This window comes from Apus apus, chromosome 11, assembly GCF_020740795.1.
Source record: "Apus apus isolate bApuApu2 chromosome 11, bApuApu2.pri.cur, whole genome shotgun sequence".
In the NCBI taxonomy this organism is placed as follows: domain Eukaryota; kingdom Metazoa; phylum Chordata; class Aves; order Apodiformes; family Apodidae; genus Apus; species Apus apus.
In genome coordinates this window covers 1,155,332-1,171,113 of record NC_067292.1, presented here as the reverse complement: position 1 = coordinate 1,171,113, position 15,782 = coordinate 1,155,332, and the positions used below count along the sequence as shown (strand labels likewise).

Sequence of the window (15,782 nt, the reverse complement as noted above, 5' to 3'; positions counted from 1 at the left end):
CACCACCCGAGGAGCGGCTCATCCTCCTGCCTCAGCTGTTTGATCCTGCTGGGAACAGAAAGGATATCCCACCCCCCACTTTTGTTTCCCCACATCCCTTGTTTCTTTCTGTGGAGTGAGGGAGAGCCAGGAATGAGGTCAGCTGTGCTCAAAACCCCTTAGCTCATCTCTGCTTTTTTTCTCTGTTTCTGCTGTGTAACGGTGGCAGTGTCATGCTGAGCCAGACTGCGCTGCCTGGAATAAACCCTCCTCCCTCTTCTGCAGCAGCCTGGATCCATGGGGATGGGTCCAGGGCAGGTTGGGCTGAACTCTGGGGTCTGCGCAAAAGCACAGACCCCAGGGTTCAGCCCAACCTCCCCCGGCCCCGTCCCCGACAGCACATCCCCATCCTGCAGCTCAGGAGCCCAGTTGTGCCTTGGATTTGCAGACTTGGCGTTTTCTACCTCAAAGCCTCTTGTTCATAAAGCTCAAAATTCATGGCACGTCCCAGCCACGAGCAGCAGCCGATGGCTGTTGTATTCCTCCCTCCCGCCTTTCCCTAGGGATTCCCAGTTCTCTGCCCCGCTGCTGGGGCTTTGGCTTGATGTATGGCCGTGCTGGGGGGGGGAGGGGGGGAGATCAAGGCACCCCCGTGGCAGCCTGGGACCCCCGTTCCTGGACAGCTTTCCATCTGTGCCGCAGCCGCCGGGTGCTCGGTGCCGTGGGGAAGGCTCCCAGCGCCCCGCGGGAGGCGGCGGAAGCGGCTGGTGGGATGGACTTTGGGATCAGGCTTTTTGTGGAGCTGTGAATGGGTCTTTGGCAGCCAAGCGGCTCCGGGCATCAACACCAAGCCAAGGCACATGATGGTCAGATGGGTCCCGTGTCCCCCCAGCCTGCCCGCGCTCCCCCCGGCACAGGGCTCTGCCGGGGTGCGGCAGCGCCTTTCATCCAGCCTTTGACCATCCCTATTGGACCCATTGCCTGCCCCCTGGCAAAACACCTTCACTGGAGCTGGTGGGGTCAGGAGCCCCATCCCTGGCCCCACACACCAGGACTGTGAGGGATGGCTCAGCTCCTGCAGTGGGGAGGGTCCCACTGGGGTTCCCAAGGTACAGGGATACCTCAGGGCGTGTGGACAAGCCGGGGCACACAAGGACGCCAGGGCACATGGGACCCACAAGTCACACAGTCCCCATGGTGCAGGGACACCCAAGACACCTCAGCACCCCAAGGTGTGTGGACCTCCATGGCATGCAGGCCCTCCCAAGGTGCACAGCCCTGGGGGGGTATAAATCCTGTAGGACATGTGGGACCCCATGGCACATGGTGACCTGTGGTTGGGCTTGCCAGGGCCATGCTGAGGCTCCGACAGACCCAGCCCCTGCAGTGGCTTCCTTGGGTGCCACTGTCATGTGGGTGCCCACCCTCCTTGGGAGGAGGAGCCGCCAGAGCTTGCTTTAAAGTAGGGCAGAGAAAGGGCCTTTTCTTCCCTATGTCCTCGGGCCGGCGGGCACGCAGCTGTGGGGTTGCTGGGCAGGACTGGCCGAGGGGATAGCTGTGACACCGGGGGTCCCAGCTGGCTTGTGGTGGTGGGACCCCATCCCAAATTCCTCTGTGTCCTCTCGGCCCCACTGCTGGGCACTGTGGGAGCGCTGGCAGGGCAACTCAGGGGCTCAGGGGGTCTGTGGGTGCCCTGGGGACTTGTCCTCCAGCCAGGGGGGCCCTGGGGCTGAGGCAGGGGCCATGTCGATGCTGGCCCCCCTGCGGCTGCCACGCGAGCCCTGGAATACTAGCGAGGGCAACCAGAGCAACACCACAGCCGGGGCTGGTGGAGCCTGGTGCCAGGGACTCAACATCCCCAATGAGCTGTTCCTCACGCTGGGGCTGGTGAGCCTGGTGGAGAATCTGCTGGTGGTGGCCGCCATCCTGAAGAACAGGAACCTGCACTCGCCCATGTACTACTTCATCTGCTGCCTGGCCGTCTCTGACATGCTGGTGAGCATCAGCAACCTGGCGGAGACCCTCTTCCTGCTGCTGCTGGAGCACGGCGTGCTGGTGGTCCGCCCCACCGTCATCCGCCACATGGACAATGTCATCGACATGCTCATCTGCAGCTCCATCGTGTCCTCCCTCTCCTTCCTGGGGGTCATCGCCGTGGACCGCTACATTACCATCTTCTACGCCCTGCGCTACCACAGCATCATGACCCTGCAGCGGGCTGTGGTGACCATGGCCAGCATCTGGTTGGCCAGCACTGTCTCCAGCACCGTCTTCATCACCTACTACCGCAACAACGCCATCCTCCTCTGCCTCATCGGCTTCTTCCTCTTCATGCTGGTCCTCATGCTGGTGCTCTACATCCACATGTTCGCCCTGGCCCGCCACCACCTCCGCAGCATCTCCAGCCAGCAGAAGCAACCCACCGTCTACCGCAGCAGCAGCCTGAAAGGAGCTGTCACCCTCACCATCCTCCTGGGTGTCTTCTTCATCTGCTGGGGGCCTTTCTTCTTCCACCTCATCCTCATTGTCACCTGCCCTACCAACCCCTTCTGCACCTGCTTCTTCAGCTACTTCAACCTCTTCCTCATCCTCATCATCTGCAACTCGGTGGTTGACCCCCTCATTTATGCCTTCCGGAGCCCGGAGCTCTGGCGGACGCTGCGGGAGTTGGTGCTGTGCTCCTGGTAGGCAGCGGGACAGGGGGGGGGAAGGCACTGCCACCACCACCACGGGACGGACGGACAGATGGACACACAGATGGACAGACGGATGGACAGGCCACGAGGGTGTCCCCCGGTCCGGGCTGGCGGGTGTGTGGTCCCCAATAAAGGCTCTTTACCGTGAGGATGTGGCTGGCACCGGCGGGCAGCCCCTGGGGAGCCCGTGGAGGGGGGGGTCGGCCCCGCCTGCCCCCACCCTTTATTCGAAGCTCGATTGCTCCCGGTTGCCGCTGTCGGGCCCCGGGTGGAGTCCGGCGGGACCGAGAGGGACTGTCGGGGCTTGGAGCGGCCCTGGGCGCGGGGCTGGAGGCCGGTCCCGGTGGGGGGCGGGGGGAGCAGGGGCAGCCCCCGGACAAAGAGCCCCCCCCTCCTCCTCCCTGCCGCCGCCGCCTTTGTTCTCGGGCCGCGCCCGCCGCGGCTCCGCGGGGGCTCCTGGAGCCCGGGAACGCCCCGGGATCTTCTGAGATACCCCAGGACCCTCCGGGGCGGCACCCCCAGACCCTGCCCCTGCTCCTCCCGTTGCGGGTCGCAGGGTGAGGTGTGCGTCCCCCCGCCGCTCCCCCGTGCCCGGGTAGTCCCTGCTCTCCCCCCGGCACCCCAATCCCCGCGGGTACCGGGGTCCCCCCGCGTACCGGGGCGAGTGCCCCCCCCGTGGCTGCAGGGTCCCCCGCGGTGCCGGGGGGCTCCCCGAGCCGGCGGGGCGTGGCCGGGGCGTGGCGGCGGGCCCGGTGCCGCAGGGGCTGTTGCAGCGTTGCGGCGGCGGCTGCCGATTGGCTGCGGTGCGGCGGTGACGTCAGCGGCCGGCCCGGTGCGGCGCGAGCCGCCTATAAAGGAGGTGGCGGCGACGGGGCCGCCCCCCGCACCGCCGGTCCCCGCTCCGCTCCGGTTCCCGCTCCCGACCCGATCCCGTTCCCGTCCCGGCAGCACCATGAGGGAGATCGTCCACATCCAGGCGGGGCAATGCGGCAACCAGATCGGCGCCAAGGTAACGGCGGGGCCCGGCAGGCACCGACGGACCGGCCCCCCCCCGCCCCCCGCAGCGCTCCGCACCGGGTGGACAAAGGGACCCGCCCCCCGCCCCCCCCCTCCCCCCTCCCCCCTCCGCCTTTGTCCGCCCTTCAGCACCGCGGACAGCGCCCACCGCGCCCGCCCCGCCGCCAGGGGGCGCCCTCCCGGCCACGCCCGCACCGGGGTGCGCTGTGACACCCCCCGGTGTCACCCCCTGCTCCCGCTGTCCTCCTCCCGCCCTCTATCTCGGTGCACGCCCTGCTCCCCCGTGACCTCCCTCGATCTCGGTGTCCTTCCTCAACGCCCCCGGTCCCGGGATCCGTGTGTGTCCCCCCCCCGAGCCTGGTGTCCGCCCTGGAGCCCGATGTCTGTCCCCCCCCCGACCCCACCTCCCGGTACCGGTGTGGCACCCACCCCGAGGCCAGTGTGTCTTCCCCGCATGAGTCCCGTGTGTCCTGTCCTCCCAATTCACCCCACGCCTGCTGCGTGTGTGTGTCCCCGCTGCTCCCCTTCGGTCCCGGTGCCCCTCTCCCTCGGACCCGGTGCCACCCCCGATCCCAGCATCCCGTTCCTGCCCAATCCCGGAGGTTGTGTCTGTGTGCCCGTGAGCCCAGTGTCCGCCCCACCCTGGTCCTTGTGCGTCCCCTCGAGCCTGGTGTCCTGTGCCCGCTCCCCTGTGCCCCCCCTGAGTCCGGTGCCCCCCCCCCCCCCCAGTTCTGGGAGGTGATCAGTGACGAGCACGGGATCGACCCCAGCGGCAACTACGTGGGGGACTCGGACCTGCAGCTGGAGCGCATCAGCGTCTACTACAATGAGGCCTCCTGTAAGGACCCCCCCGCGCCCCCCCCGGACCTCCTTGCACCCCCTGCACCCCCCAGCAGAGAGGGCAGCTCAGCACCCCCCAGCTGGAGGGAGTCCCGGCCCTTCCCCCCCCACGGTGCAGGCAGAGCCTGGGGCTGCTGGGGTGGACAGATGCCCACCCTGGGGAGGGGTGTGTACATGTGTGCCCACCCTGTGGGCACCCTCTGGTTTGAGGGGGGGATACATGACATGTGCATTCATCTCCATGGGGTCTTGTGATCTGGAGGGGGGGGCACATGCAGCCAGCCCAGTGGGACCCTGTGATTTGGGGGACACACACGTGCACCCACTTCCATGAGTGCCCTGAAGGGCGGGGAGGATGGGACATGACACATATACCCACCCTGCAGTTTGGGGAGGGCACACAACACATGTGAACCCTCCCGCGGGACCCCATGGTTTGGGCAGGGGGGGATGTGCACCCACCCCCATGCGACCCCCCACTGTTTATGGGGGGGAGAAGTGGGCACCCAGCCCCACAAGGACCCTGTGCATTGGGGGTGGGGTGAGGAAGGGAGCACACACAACACATGTGCCCAACCCTGTGGGACCCCGTGTTGAGTGGAGGGGGCAGACACATGTGCCCCCGTAGCCCCGTGGGCCCTGGCGGGGGGGGGGGGGCGTTGCCCGCGGCAGGTCCCTCCGCACGGGGTGTCTCGCAGCTCACAAGTACGTGCCTCGCGCCATCCTGGTGGACTTGGAGCCGGGGACGATGGACAGTGTGCGCTCGGGCGCCTTCGGCCACCTCTTCCGCCCCGACAACTTCATCTTCGGTAGGTCCTGGGCCCGGGGGGGGGGACACACGCCGCCACCCCAACCCCCACCCGTGCCGCGGGGCCTGGCACACGGCCAAACCCTGGCGGTTTCCACTTCCCACCCCACCCCATCCTCAGATCTTGCTGGTGCCGCCGCCGGCACCCGTCCCCTCCCCGGCGTGGGCGTGGAGGTGCCGGCGGCCATCGGGTGCTTCTGTGTCCCCCCCCCGACAGGGCAAAGCGGGGCCGGGAACAACTGGGCCAAGGGCCATTACACCGAAGGGGCTGAGCTGGTGGATTCTGTACTGGATGTGGTTCGGAAGGAGTGCGAGAACTGCGACTGCCTGCAGGGCTTCCAGCTGACCCACTCGCTGGGCGGCGGCACCGGCTCCGGCATGGGCACGCTCCTGATCAGCAAGGTGCGGGAGGAGTACCCCGACCGCATCATGAACACTTTCAGCGTGGTGCCCTCCCCCAAGGTGTCGGACACGGTGGTGGAGCCCTACAACGCCACGCTCTCCATCCACCAGCTGGTGGAGAACACGGATGAGACCTACTGCATAGACAACGAAGCTCTCTACGACATCTGCTTCCGCACCCTCAAGCTGGCCACCCCCACCTACGGCGACCTCAACCACCTGGTCTCGGCCACCATGAGCGGTGTCACCACCTCCCTCCGCTTCCCTGGCCAACTCAACGCTGACCTCCGCAAGTTGGCCGTCAACATGGTGCCCTTCCCTCGCCTCCACTTCTTCATGCCAGGCTTTGCCCCGCTGACAGCCCGTGGCAGCCAGCAGTACCGCGCCCTCACTGTCCCCGAGCTCACCCAGCAGATGTTTGATGCCAAGAACATGATGGCAGCTTGCGACCCCCGCCATGGTCGCTACCTCACCGTGGCCACTGTCTTCCGGGGCCGCATGTCCATGAAGGAGGTGGACGAGCAGATGTTGGCCATCCAGAGCAAGAACAGCTCTTACTTCGTAGAGTGGATCCCCAACAACGTCAAGGTGGCCGTCTGTGACATCCCACCCCGGGGGCTGAAGATGTCCTCCACCTTCATTGGCAACAGCACAGCCATCCAGGAGCTCTTCAAGAGGATCTCGGAGCAGTTCACAGCCATGTTCCGGCGCAAGGCCTTCCTGCACTGGTACAAAGGGTGAGGGATGGATGATAAGGTAGATCACGAGGCTGAGAGCAACAATGGACCGACCTTGTTCTCTGAGTACCAGCAGTACCAGGATGCCACGGCCGAGGAGGAGGGCGAGATGTACGAAGATGATGAGGAGGAGTCGGAGGCGCAGGGTGCCAAGTGATGCCCAAGGTGTCCCCCCCCGCAGCCCCTCCCGGCTTAACGCTGCCGCCCCCCAGCCGGGCTCCCCCTGCCTTGTCCCTTTGGTGTCTCCTGAACCCCTGAGCCAGCTCGGCCCCCTCCCACCCCCCTCTCCTGCCTCCCCTCTTTTCTTTTTTTACTGGTTTGTGTCTACTATTTTTTTTGAATACTCAATAAATTTATTGCTGTCCAGGTACCACCTGTCTGGGGCTCCGGGGCGGGGGGGTGGGGACAAGGACCCTCTGCTAGCGGCTCACGCCCCCCAGCCCATCTCATTAATAGGGGCCTTGCAGACCCCAGGGTGGCTGTGCCCACACCCTGGTTCCCTCCCAGACAATGCCTGACCCCACTGTGTACCCTTGCCACCCTGCCCTGTGCCCCACACCCTCCTACCATGTGGGGCCACCCCTCCTGTGGATGGGGGGGGGTGCAGGTGCCACCAAAGGGCGGCTGTACCTTTGTTCCCACTGTCACTTTCCTCCCTGCTAGGATGGGGGTTGGTGGCTGCCCCCTCCCTGTGCCAGGACAGCGTTGACCCCTTGTTTCCCCAGCTGAGGTGTAGGCACAGACCCCTAGGGTGCTCCACCCGGCCTGGCTTTGGGGGGGGATGGTAACAAGGCCCCTCCAGCCCAAACAGCCCTGGGACCCCCAGTCTGAGCTGTGCTGTTGTGAGGCTGCAGTCCCCTGGGCTGCTGTGCCCTCCTGGGGGTCCCTGTGCCGCTATGGGGTGAGGGGCTGAGCTGTGGGGACAAGGGAAGGGGCTGGTGGCTCTAGGGACTGGGAGTTTTGGGGCTGGAGGCTGTGGAGACAAAGGACTATGGGGCTGGGGTCTCCAGGAGAAAAAAACAACAGGAATGGAGGGTGTCTCAGGGGCTGGGGGTTATAGGGACAAGTGACTCTGGGGCTGAGGGGTTAAGGAGCTATGGGGCCGGGGGGTTAGAGGTACAAGGGACTACGGGAACCTGGGGTTCGGGGGCTCGGCCGCGAGGCACGGTGGGGGGGCGCAGGCGGTGGCTGTGGGGCCGGTCGGGGGGTCCAGGCGCGAGGGTCGATCGCTGCGTCCCCGCTATCCCTGTCTCCCCCTCGCGGCCCCGCCCGGTGCGGAGCGGAGCGGTGCAGTACGGAACGGAGCGGTGCGGAGCGAAGCGGTGCGGTATAGAGCGGAGCGGTGCTATGCAGGGCGGTGCGGTGCTGTGCAGTGCTCTGCAGGGCGGTGCAGGGCGGTGCGGTGCAGGGCGGTGCGGTGCTGTGCAGTGCTCTGCAGGGCGGTGCAGGGCGGTGCGGTGCAGGGCGGTGCGGTGCTGTGCAGTGCTCTGCAGGGCGGTGCAGGGCGGTGCGGTGCAGGGCGGTGCGGTGCTGTGCAGTGCTCTGCAGGGCGGTGCGGTGCAGGGCGGTGCAGGGCGGTGCAGGGCGGTGCGGTGCTGTGCAGTGCTCTGCAGGGCGGTGCAGGGCGGTGCGGTGCAGGGCGGTGCGGTGCTGTGCAGTGCTCTGCAGGGCGGTGCAGGGCGGTGCGGTGCAGGGCGGTGCAGGGCGGTGCGGTACCGCCCGCCGGCCACCAGGGGGCGCCAGCGCGGCGGGGCTGCCCGGGGCGGGGCCGGGCTCTGCGGGGGGCGGGGCCGGGGAGCGTGCGGGGGGGCCGGGCCCGGTGCGGGGCTGAGGCGGGGCCGGGGCCAAGATAGGGATCGGGATCGGGGCCGATCCCGCCGGTCCCGCAGGGCGGCGGCGATGGCGTACGACGAGCGGCTGGCCCGCTTCCGCCAGGCCCACCTCAACCCCTTCGACAAGGCCCCCGAGGAGGCCGAGCGCCCCGACGGGGGGGACCCCGCTCCAGGTGGGTGCTGAGCCCCGCCCGGCGCCGCGGCGGGAGGGCGGAGAGACCCGGAGCCATGGCCGGGGGTCCCAGCCCTATGGCGAGGTGTCCTGGCCCTGCCCTGGGCGTGGGCAGGGCGTCCCAGCCCCCCCGTGGCGCTCCCCCCATTGCAGCCCCGCGGCCGGATCCGTCCCCGGAGGACCCCGAGGGCGCCCTGGACCTGGGCCTGGCCGAGGACCACTTCTCCCGCCCCGTGGTGAGTGGGGCCGGGGGGGATGTGTGGGGCGGGGGCGTGCGTGTGGGGCTGGAGTAGGTGTGGAGTGGGGGGATGTGGAAGGTGAGGGGTGTATGTGGGCCGGGGGCTTGTGTGGGGCCGGGGAGTGGGTGGGTGGGGGGGGGTGTGTGGGGCCGGGGTAGGCGTGGGGCGGGGGTCCCCGTCTCACTCCACGGCCGCTGTAGGGCCTGATCCTGGCGCCGGACGTGGGGCAGCTGTGCCAGGCCATCGAGGAGTGCAAGCGGCTGATCCTGGCGCTGCCGGAGCACTCGGAGCGGCAGAAGGACGCGGTGGTGCGGCTCATCCACCTCCGCCTCAAGCTGCAGGAGCTGAAGGTGGGGCAGACCGGCGGGGGCGGGGGGGGGGCGACGGGGGCCCACGCTGAGACTGCCCCACTGTCCTCTCCACAGGATCCCGACGAGGATGAGCCCAACATCCGGGTGGTCCTGGAGCATCGCTTCTACAAGGAGAAGAGCAAGAGCGTGAAGCAGATGTGTGACAAGTGCAGCGCCATCATCTGGGGCCTCATCCAGACCTGGTACACCTGCACAGGTGGGGCTGGGATCCCCCCTGCCACCCCGTGTCCCCTGTCCAGGTGGGGCTGGGAACCTCCCCACCTCCCCATGTCCCCTGTCCCCATGCTGACAGCTGCCTGTCCCCCTCCCCAGGCTGCTACTACCGGTGTCACAGCAAGTGCCTGCCACTGGTGAGCCGGCCCTGTGTGCGGGCCAAGGTCAGCCACCAGGCCGAGTACCAGCTCAGCATATGCCCCGAGAGCGGGCTGGACAGCCAGGACTACCGCTGCGCCGAGTGCCGTGCCCCCGTCTCCCTCCGTGAGCACTGCCGCTGCGGGGGGCTGGGGGGCTGTGTGGGGCCATAGGGATCTGGGGGCTACATGGGGCAGGGGGGAGCTGTGTGGGGCTGGGGGCCCACAGCACCAGGGAGGGGCAGGTGGGTGGTGTGGGGTGAACCAGGTGTGGCACCAGTGTGTGTGCCCACACGGTGCCGGGGCCGACACGTGTGCCAGCGTGTGTGCTGGCGCGGTGCACGTCCTGACACGTGTGCCACACGTGCCGCAGGGGGGGTGCCCAGCGAGGCCCGGCAGTGTGACTACACCGGCCTCTACTACTGCAGCGGCTGCCACTGGAACGACCTGGCCGTGGTGCCCGCCCGCGCCATCCACAACTGGGACTTCCAGCCCCGCAAGGTTCTAGGGGGACACCTGGGGGGGGAGGAGTCTCTCTCAGGTCACTTGGGGGGGCCATGTCTCTGGGTAAGGGTTGCTTGGGGGCCTGTGTCCCCAGTTGGAGGTCACTTGTGGGGCTGTGTCTCCAGCTGGAGGTCACTTGTGGGGCTGTGTCCCCAGTTGGAGGAGACTTGGAGGGGCCGTGTCTCCAGGGCAGTGTCCCCAGCATTGGGGTCCCCATGGTGGTGGCCCAGTGTGGCAGTGCCCCTGTGGGTGGGGCGGGGGTGTCCCAGTGGCGGGGGGTGACGGTGTCCCCGGCAGGTGTCGCGGTGCAGCATGCGGTACCTGGCACTGATGGTGTCGCGGCCGGTGCTGAGGCTGCGGGAGATCAACCCGCTGCTCTTCAACTACGTGGAGGAGCTGGTGGAGATCCGGGTGAGTGGTGGGGGCCCCACCCGGGGAGCTGGGGGGCAGGGGGGACCCCAGCAACAGCCACTGGGTCCCACAGTGGGGGAGCAGGGCAGGGGGTGGCCGAACTGCCACGGGGCTCAACTTGACCCAGCCTGTCCTTGGCTCTGTCACATCTTTGTTTCCACCCTGTCCCATTCCTGTCTCATCCCTGTCCCCATCCTGCCCCTGCCACCACCCTTTTCCCTGTCTTGGTCCCATTCCTGTTCCCATTTGATTCCATCCTGTCCCCAACCTGTCCTTATCCCCTCCCTGTCCCCATTCTTATCCCATCCCTGTTAACATTCCCATCACATCCCGATCTCCATGCTGTCCCCAACCTGTCTTCATCCCATTCCTGTTCCCATCTCATCCCTGTCGCCATCCTGCCCCTGCCTTTTTCCCTGTCTCTGTCCCCATTCCTGTCCCCACCTGTCTCCATCCTGTCCCCATTCCTATCCTTATTCCCATCTCATCCCTGTTCCCACTCTGCCTCTGCCCTTTTCCCTGTCTCGGTCCCTCCCGCTCCCCATTCCTGTCCTCTCCCTGCCCCCATCCCCATCCTGTCCCCTCCCTGGCTCCCTGCAGAAGCTGCGCCAGGACATCCTGCTGATGAAGCCCTACTTCATCACCTGCAAAGAGGCAATGGAGGCGCGGCTGCTGCTGCAGGTCAGGCCCCGCACAGGGAATGGGGAGTGGTGCTCAGGGGGTCCTGGAGGGGATGACAGTGACAGCAGTGACAGTGACCCTGCCTGCAGCTGCAGGACCGCCAGCACTTTGTGGAGAACGACGAGATGTACTCACTGCAGGACCTGATCGACATTGAAGCCGGACGCCTGAGCTGTTCCCTGACAGAGATCCACACCCTCTTTGCCAAACACATCAAACTGGATTGCGAGGTGAGAGCTGTGGGGCAGCCATGGGGCAGCTGTGGGGCTGGTGGGGGTGATGAGCACCACTTTTATGAAGACAAGCTGGGGGAGTTGGGGTTGTCCAGCCTGAAGAAGAGAAGGCTCCAGGGGGGACAATTATAGTGACCTTCCAATACCTGAAAGGGGCCTGTTAGAAGGCTGGGGAAGAGCTGTTCACAGGGCATGTAATGATAGGACAAGGGGTGATGTTTTCAAGCTAGAAAAGGGCAGATTTAGGTTGGACATTAGGAAGAAGTTATTTAATATGAGGGTGGTGGATCACTGGAACAGGTTGCCTAGAGAGGTGGTGAAGGCTCTGTCCCTGGAGGTCAGGCTTGATGGGGCCCTGAGCAATCTGGTCTAGTTGGAGACGTCCCTGCTGATTGTAGGGGGGTTGGACTAGATGACCTTTAGAGTCCCTTCCGACCCAGGACATTCTATGATGATGATGTCCCCCAACCAACTCTTGGGACGTTCTCCCCAGCGTTGCCAAGCCAAAGGTTTCGTCTGCGAGCTCTGCAAGGAAGGTGATGTCCTCTTCCCTTTCGACAGCCACACCTCCGTCTGTACCGACTGCTCCGCCGTTTTCCATCGGTAACGGCACCGGGAATGGCGCTGGGAAACCCCCGGTGTGTGGGGAGGGGACATGCACACGCTGGTGTCATGGTGATAACCCCATGGTTGCCCCCTTTCCCCCCCACCAAAACAGGGACTGCTACTATGACAACTCCACCACTTGCCCCAAATGTGCCCGGTTGAGCTTGCGGAAACAATCCCTCTTCCAGGAATCTGGTACCGAGGCGGAGATTTAAGCCAGGTGATGGTGGTGGGGCTACTGGTTGCCCACCCACACTTGCCACAAGGCTTGGGACAGAGCCGGGGGCCACCCCAGCCCCCCAACGGCACTGGTGGCCGTTGGGGGGCTGGGGTGGCCCCCGGCTCTGTCAGTGACATTAATGAGGCCTTTTTGCACAATCTTGTCTTGCTATTGCGACGGTTGCCTGCATCACCAGGGAGTGTGTGTGTGTCATGTCCCCCCCAAGCCCCCCAATGGAGACGGGCAGGAGGAGGCATGAGGGTGGTCGGTTGGTTTTACCGGAATACAGAGAGAACCAGGCGGATACCAGGAGCCCCCCCCAGTCTCCCCATTTCCCCACACGTCCAGGCTACCAGTTGCCCCTCCTGGTGGTGGCTCTAGGGGTCCCGTGGGCGCTCGGGGGGCAGGAAGGGGGGGTCCGGGGGTGCTGGTGGCAGCGGTGGATCATTGAGGTGTTTCTTGTCCCGGCCTTGTTCCCGCGTTCGGGTCCAGGAGGGAGAGCGGAGGTAACCGGCCCGCGGTGCTGGCTGCAGCCCTGTGGGAGGGAGAGAGGGGCTCTCTGATGGATGGACAGAGGGACAGATGGGATGGACACAGGGCTCAGGGCCTGCTTAGGGACTGACAGGACAGACAGAGGGCCTGGGGCGTGGTGGCAGACAGACAGACAGAGGACAGAGGGCCCAGCTGACAGACGGACCATGGATGGACAGAGGGCTCGGGGCTTGCTCCCAGACAGACAGCTGGACAGACCAGGGACAGACAGCTGAGGCCTGCCTCCAGATGGGCAGACAGATGGACAGACTTCCAGACAGACAGAGGGCTTGGGGCCTGCTTCTGGATGGATGGACAGACCAGGGACAGAGTGACAGCTTGGAGCCTCCTCCTGGACAAAGACTGGGGACAGACAGAGGGCTCAGGGCTTGCTCCTGTGCGGATGGATGGACGGCGGGACAGACTGGGGATGGGCAGACAGCTTGGGGCCTGCTCCTGGACAGACAGATGGACAGAGGGAGGGAGGTCTGTCCCCACGGACTCACCACCAGGACCCTCTCCAGCCACGTTCTCCTCGTCAGAGTCGGCGAAGACCTCGGCCAGCTCCTGGTCTGACATGTCTGTCAGCTCTGTCAGGTCCAGCAGGTCAAAGTGCACCTCCAGCGAGGAGACACTGCTCAGGGGCTCTGGGGGGACACAGGGGGCCGAGGGACACAGGGGAGCTGGGGACTGGATGGGGGACACTGGGATGGGAGGGCAGTAGCAGGGGGGGACGAGGGGCTTGGCAGGGCCATGGCCAGTTGGGGGTTGGTGGGGGCACCCCTGGGGACAGGCAGGGGACACTAGGGACAGGTAGGGACCCTGGGGGCTGGCTGGGGACAGGCAAGGACCCCAGGGGCTGGTGGGGGACTCCAGGGACTGGCAGGGAACTACAGGGATCCTGGGGACTGGCAGAGACCCCAGGGGCTGGTAGGGGACACCAGGGGACAAGCAAGGACCACTGGGGGCACTTGAGGGACCGTGGGGGTTGGCAGGAGATGCCAGCGACAGACAAGGGACCCTAGGGAACCTTGGGGACTGGCAGGGGACCCCCAGGGGCTGGCAGGGGACACCCAGGGAGAGGCAGGGACACTGCTGGGCCACACTCACGCCTGCGCTCGGTGACCTGCAGGAGGCTGGCGCTGGGGACGAGGCCACCCGGCTCCTCAGGGGCTGCAGGGGGCTGTGGGGACGGGCCATGGCGGGGGGTCCCTGTGGGGCGCTCCGGGGCCACCACCTCCTTGGCGAGCTCTGTGACACCAGCACCGTCGGTGATGGCAGCTCCCTGGGGGTGTCCCAAGCCCAGGGGATGGGGACAGCAGGACCCCCAGGGGGACGGGCCCCCTGCCCCGACAGCCCCTTTGTGTCAGCGAGACAAAAGCCCGGCCTGTGCCGGGGCCCAGACAAGGGCTGGTTTGTCTCCCGACAAGAGCCGGCGAGGCCGTGGCTGCTGCCACGGTGACACAGCCCATGGTCGTGGCGTGGCCCGTGGTGGTGGCACGGCCGGTGCTGGGGCAGGACAAAGCTGGCTGCACCGTGTGCCACCGGGCCCTGCCATCCCCTTGCTGCTGGGTGTGGTGACACCGGGACAGGCTCACCACGGGCTGGGCATCTCCTGCTCCCTCCCACGATGGTGGCAGTAGGGCAGGGGACAGAGATCCCCCCACGGGGATGGGGGAGGGATGTTATGGGGGGTGTTCGTGGTCAGCAGAGCCACCAGGCACTCGGCACTGGCTCTGACACGTTCCAACGCTGCGAGGTGGGACAGGGCACCCAGCACTGCCAGCACCCTCCCTCCCGCCAGGAAACGGGGACACGGGGGGACACAGGAGCTGCCAGCTCCTGCCATCCTGCCCCATGCCCTGCCCAGCCCAGTGGGTGACACCACAGTGTCACCATATGGAGCACGACCTCCCCGGCCACCGGCAGCCCCCTGAGCCCCCCTCACCGGGGCGCTGGTCCCTGCTGCCGAAATCCCCTCTGGCCTCCGCCTGCATGGTCACGCCGCACCGCCGGTCACACCGCGGGCCTGGGCTCACCGGCTGCCTGGCAGGGAGCGGGGCCGGCATCAGGGCTCCCTCCCGACCCGCCGCGCTGCTGACTCACGTCAGCCCGCAGAGCCAGGCAGCCGCCGGCTCCGGTCACCCCGGCAGCGGTGGCCCTGGTGCCCGGTACGGGCACCGTCCCGCCGGAGGTGCCGGTGCCGCGGGAGGGCAGGGCCAGCAGAGCGGCGCTGCCGCGTGCGGGGCACATGCGTGCTCAGGGACCTGGCACCCCCTGTGTCCCCACACGGGACCCCGCTGCCGCCCCCCCCCCCCCCCCAACACCGGGGTCCCCTCGGCTCCGCCGGCACGGTCAGAACCCCCTGCCCAGAACCCCACCCCCCGCGCTGGTACCGACACGGGGGGCGACCTTGGCACCCACCCTCCCGCCTGGTTCCCTCCCTGCCCGCCCCAGGCACCCCAGCCCGCGGCCTCGCACCTCCTTGCACCTGGAGACCCCCTGGGCACCCCCCCGCACCCGCAGACCCCCACCCCAGACTCTTTCCGCACACCCTCCCATGCAGACCCCCTCACCCAAACCCAGCCGCGCTGCCCACCCTGTCCCGCAGGCACCCCCATCCCATGACCCCCCTCCCCACGTACCCGCACCCGGGCACACACTTACCCTCCCCGTGCACGTCTGCAGCCCCCGGGCGCCCCCCCTTGCACACCCACCCCCCCCGCACCTCCTTGCGTCCCCTTCCACACCCCCCGGCACACCCCTTGCCCTCCCACCCCCCGCAAACGCCCCTTGCACACACCCTCCATGCCCCCCCTTCCCGCACACACCCCTTGCACCCTCCCGACACCTCCCCGTGCCCCCCCTGTCCCCCCCGGGGCCCGGCCCGGTTCCGCGGTGATGGACGCGCCGCTCCGTTCCCTGCCCCCCGCCCCTCACCTGCGGTACCGGCCGCTCCCGGAGCCCCCATGGGCCGGCCCGGTGCCGGTGCTGGGCGGGGCGGGCCCGGTGCCAGCCCGCAACCCGCACGCTCCTGCCCGCCGCGGCGGGGGGCGGGGCCGGGGGGGGGCGGCACCGGGACCGGCCCCTCCTGCCCCGGGGGGACTGGGGACACCGGGGGGTACGGGGAAGGACCCGGGGGTGCGGACGTGC

The 15,782-nt window shown here is 67.2% G+C and overlaps 3 protein-coding genes across 8 annotated transcripts; 2 read left to right on the top strand and 1 right to left on the bottom strand.

Annotated features, from left to right (window-relative positions):
- Window positions 1-1,722: 1,722 nt before the first annotated feature.
- Window positions 1,723-6,764, top strand: TUBB3 (tubulin beta 3 class III). Its single transcript, XM_051629775.1, is given in 6 exon segments — window positions 1,723-2,663; window positions 2,909-3,008; window positions 3,232-3,684; window positions 4,422-4,530; window positions 5,231-5,341; window positions 5,558-6,764. Coding segments are annotated over 6 exon segments (2,793 nt in total). The 3' UTR covers window positions 6,637-6,764.
- Window positions 6,765-8,308: 1,544 nt separating this feature from the next.
- DEF8 (differentially expressed in FDCP 8 homolog) lies at window positions 8,309-12,157 on the top strand. 2 transcript variants are annotated; one of them, XM_051629136.1, is made up of 11 exons: window positions 8,309-8,484; window positions 8,637-8,719; window positions 8,923-9,072; window positions 9,148-9,289; window positions 9,406-9,570; window positions 9,817-9,944; window positions 10,245-10,358; window positions 10,959-11,039; window positions 11,129-11,269; window positions 11,766-11,875; window positions 11,991-12,157. In XM_051629136.1, the coding sequence occupies exons 1-11, from the start codon at window positions 8,379-8,381 to the stop codon at window positions 12,091-12,093; spliced, it is 1,323 nt and encodes a 440-aa protein (XP_051485096.1). In that variant the 5' UTR covers window positions 8,309-8,378; the 3' UTR covers window positions 12,094-12,157. The 2 variants fall into 2 exon arrangements, with proteins under 2 accessions (XP_051485096.1, XP_051485097.1); XM_051629137.1 differs by lacking the exon at window positions 11,991-12,157 and having other exon boundaries at window positions 11,713-11,831.
- Window positions 12,158-12,216: 59 nt separating this feature from the next.
- On the bottom strand, window positions 12,217-15,680 carry DBNDD1 (dysbindin domain containing 1). Of its 5 annotated transcripts, none has more exons than XM_051629138.1 (6): window positions 15,570-15,680; window positions 14,578-14,675; window positions 13,740-13,880; window positions 13,136-13,276; window positions 12,796-12,992; window positions 12,217-12,633 (listed from the first exon to the last, which is right to left on the bottom strand). In XM_051629138.1, the coding sequence occupies exons 2-6, from the start codon at window positions 14,624-14,626 to the stop codon at window positions 12,448-12,450; spliced, it is 714 nt and encodes a 237-aa protein (XP_051485098.1). In that variant the 5' UTR covers window positions 14,627-14,675; window positions 15,570-15,680; the 3' UTR covers window positions 12,217-12,447. The 5 variants fall into 5 exon arrangements, with proteins under 5 accessions (XP_051485098.1, XP_051485099.1, XP_051485101.1 ...); XM_051629139.1 differs by having other exon boundaries at window positions 14,578-14,671; XM_051629141.1 differs by lacking the exon at window positions 12,796-12,992.
- Window positions 15,681-15,782: the final 102 nt, after the last annotated feature.